Below are 2422 nucleotides of genomic sequence, written 5' to 3'. Positions count from 1 at the left end.
GTAGTTCTTACAGAATCACAATTCCGAGGAAAGGAATTCTGGGTTGTTTTTTTTTTTTGAGCAAATGATAATTAATTGTTTTTTTAACTATTTGGATTTCTTTCCCAAATTTTAATTTCCAATGTATTTTAAGTGACCTGCACTATTATACCAGTTTTAGTTAACATAACATGTACTAAAAGAAAGAACATAAATCCTATGCGAATGTTAAGTCGATGGATGATGTTTTCGATTGGTGAATTAGTTGATTATCTGTCAGGGCACTTATCGGCTAGTTTTGACAAAAATTGAACATTGAAAGGAAAGTTATTAAGTAGTGGGTCCATAAATGTTCATTAAAATTTCTGCTCGAAGTGCACATAGCACACTTCATGATTTTGATGGAATTTTTTTGGTTTTTGTCCAATGTACCAATAAGTTTGTTTCAATCGGAATGTATATGTTTTTTTATAGCAGAAACCGCACTTATTTATCAATCAAAATTATTTGTTTTGAGGTATCTGATGTCATTTGAGTACCTGGTCGCGCTAAAGTGAGCTCCTAATAACGAACAAACTAGGTCAGATTACTTTTTTTGCGGTCAATAGGCAGTTATATTCTCATAAAACTCGTATCAACTGATTTAAGCAGTGTTCTCGGCCACCCAATCGGCAAAAGCAGAGGTACGGGCGTAGACACCGGGGTATCCAGCCATAGCACATCCGTATCCCCAGGACACCACACCGCAGTGGGTTCCACCGCAGGTCAGAGGTCCACCAGAGTCTCCTTGGCAAGAGTCCTTACCCTCCTCACCAGCGCAGATCATGGTCTCGTCCACGGTCTCCAAAATGTAGGCATCACCGCATTCTAGTCGAAATGAACGAGAATGTTAGTTGCAGGGATTCCGGATCAAGGACGTCACTTAGAGTGGCCCTTCTTACCATCATTGGACACAATTGGCACGGTGACAGACATAAGAGTGTCAGGAGAACCGCCACCGGAGCTCAGGGTACCCCATCCAGAGACGACAGCATCACCGGTGAATTCTTGGCCTTGGCTGGGCAAATCAGCACCGGCCACCAAACTGCAATTGGACCGGGAGATGAAGCTTGGGTCTTCACTTGGACTCACCAAGATTACCTTACCCGTTCAACTCCAATGACGAAGCCAAAGTCAACAAGCACACATCACTGGAGAACTCGCTGCTCAGATAGTCGGGATGTTGTTCATAGGAGGCCACATCCACTTCCTGTAGCATAAAACAGTCATCAACCATTCACTTCCAATCAAAAGCCGAAAAGATCTTATCCGCACCTGTTCGTCACCAGAGGTCTGGGACAGATCGTGCTCACCAGCAACCACTTGGGTGTCGGACACATCCAGGCCTTGGCAACAATGAGCAGCGGTCAAAACGTGGGTGGCGTCAATGACGGAACCTCCGCAGAAATGGAAGTTGCCAAACATCTTCTGTTGCAGGGACACCTATGGAAGAGAACATGGACCAGTCAAGACATGAATGGATCATGGATCAAATAGGTAATGGTATTGGCCAAATTGTACCTGGAAGGGAATAGAGTTGGGCTCGACCTCATCACCTCCAACGATCTTCTCGTCGACGGTGCCTCGGAATTGGGGCAGACGACTAAAGAGGGTGCAAGATTAAAACCGTGGCTTGATTCAATCAAAAGCGCAATTCTACAAAAGTTAGGCAGAGACACTTACGCCAACTTCTCGGGGAGACGATGGATTCGGGTCTTGCCTTGGACCGAAACGGCCACAACGGCGAGGATCAAGGCAAATCGGAACATGTTTTTGAAGACCAAATTGATGTCTTTTGACTTACTCTTAACCAAAATGGGAGCAGATAAATGATCTCGAGCTTATTGAGTTTATATACCCATTCTTTATCTCAGTTTCTTATAATGACAAGGCAAATCGAATTACTTATTTGCGCAATATTGAAGGCTCCGCAAACAACGTGACGTTGTTACGGTTAGTGCTTGTGATTGATAAGTATGTTGAACATGTTTGCAATGGAATTGCAGAAGCATTTATTCCTTCACTACTACGATCACATAGTACGGATGGTTAAATCATCTTGTGAAAAATTCTACAACACCATAAATTTGCGAGATGGCCCAAACTACTCGTAATCTTGAAATGCTAAACTTCATGTTATTAGTTCTTGATGGGTAGCTACAAAGGTGTTTCTGTCATTAAGTGATCACGGTAGGAGCAATTGGTAATTTAGACGGATTCATGTTTAGCGTTGGAATAATTGCTTGTCTATCATAGGCAGCCACCCCATGGGCTTTCACGATCAAAGAGCAATTGGGGGTTACAAGGTGATCCAAAAGAAACAGAGCAACAAGACATGTGCAAAACTCTAGGGTAGATATAATATGTGTCGTCTTGAAGTGTGCAAGAACATTACAACTTTACT

The 2422-nt window shown here is 42.9% G+C and overlaps 1 protein-coding gene across 1 annotated transcript; it reads right to left on the bottom strand.

Annotated features, from left to right (window-relative positions):
• Positions 1-552: 552 nt before the first annotated feature.
• Positions 553-1864, bottom strand: LOC131891377 (trypsin-1-like). Its single transcript, XM_059240916.1, has 6 exons — positions 1702-1864; positions 1540-1621; positions 1294-1461; positions 1125-1228; positions 921-1063; positions 553-846 (listed from the first exon to the last, which is right to left on the bottom strand). The coding sequence occupies exons 1-6, from the start codon at positions 1785-1787 to the stop codon at positions 623-625; spliced, it is 807 nt and encodes a 268-aa protein (XP_059096899.1). The 5' UTR covers positions 1788-1864; the 3' UTR covers positions 553-622.
• Between the last annotated feature and the right edge of the window lie 558 nt (positions 1865-2422).

Source organism: Tigriopus californicus, chromosome 12 (genome assembly GCF_007210705.1).
Source record: "Tigriopus californicus strain San Diego chromosome 12, Tcal_SD_v2.1, whole genome shotgun sequence".
Classification (NCBI taxonomy): domain Eukaryota; kingdom Metazoa; phylum Arthropoda; class Copepoda; order Harpacticoida; family Harpacticidae; genus Tigriopus; species Tigriopus californicus.
The sequence above is the reverse complement of the archived record's forward strand: the minus strand, read 5'-3'. Positions and strand labels throughout refer to the sequence as shown.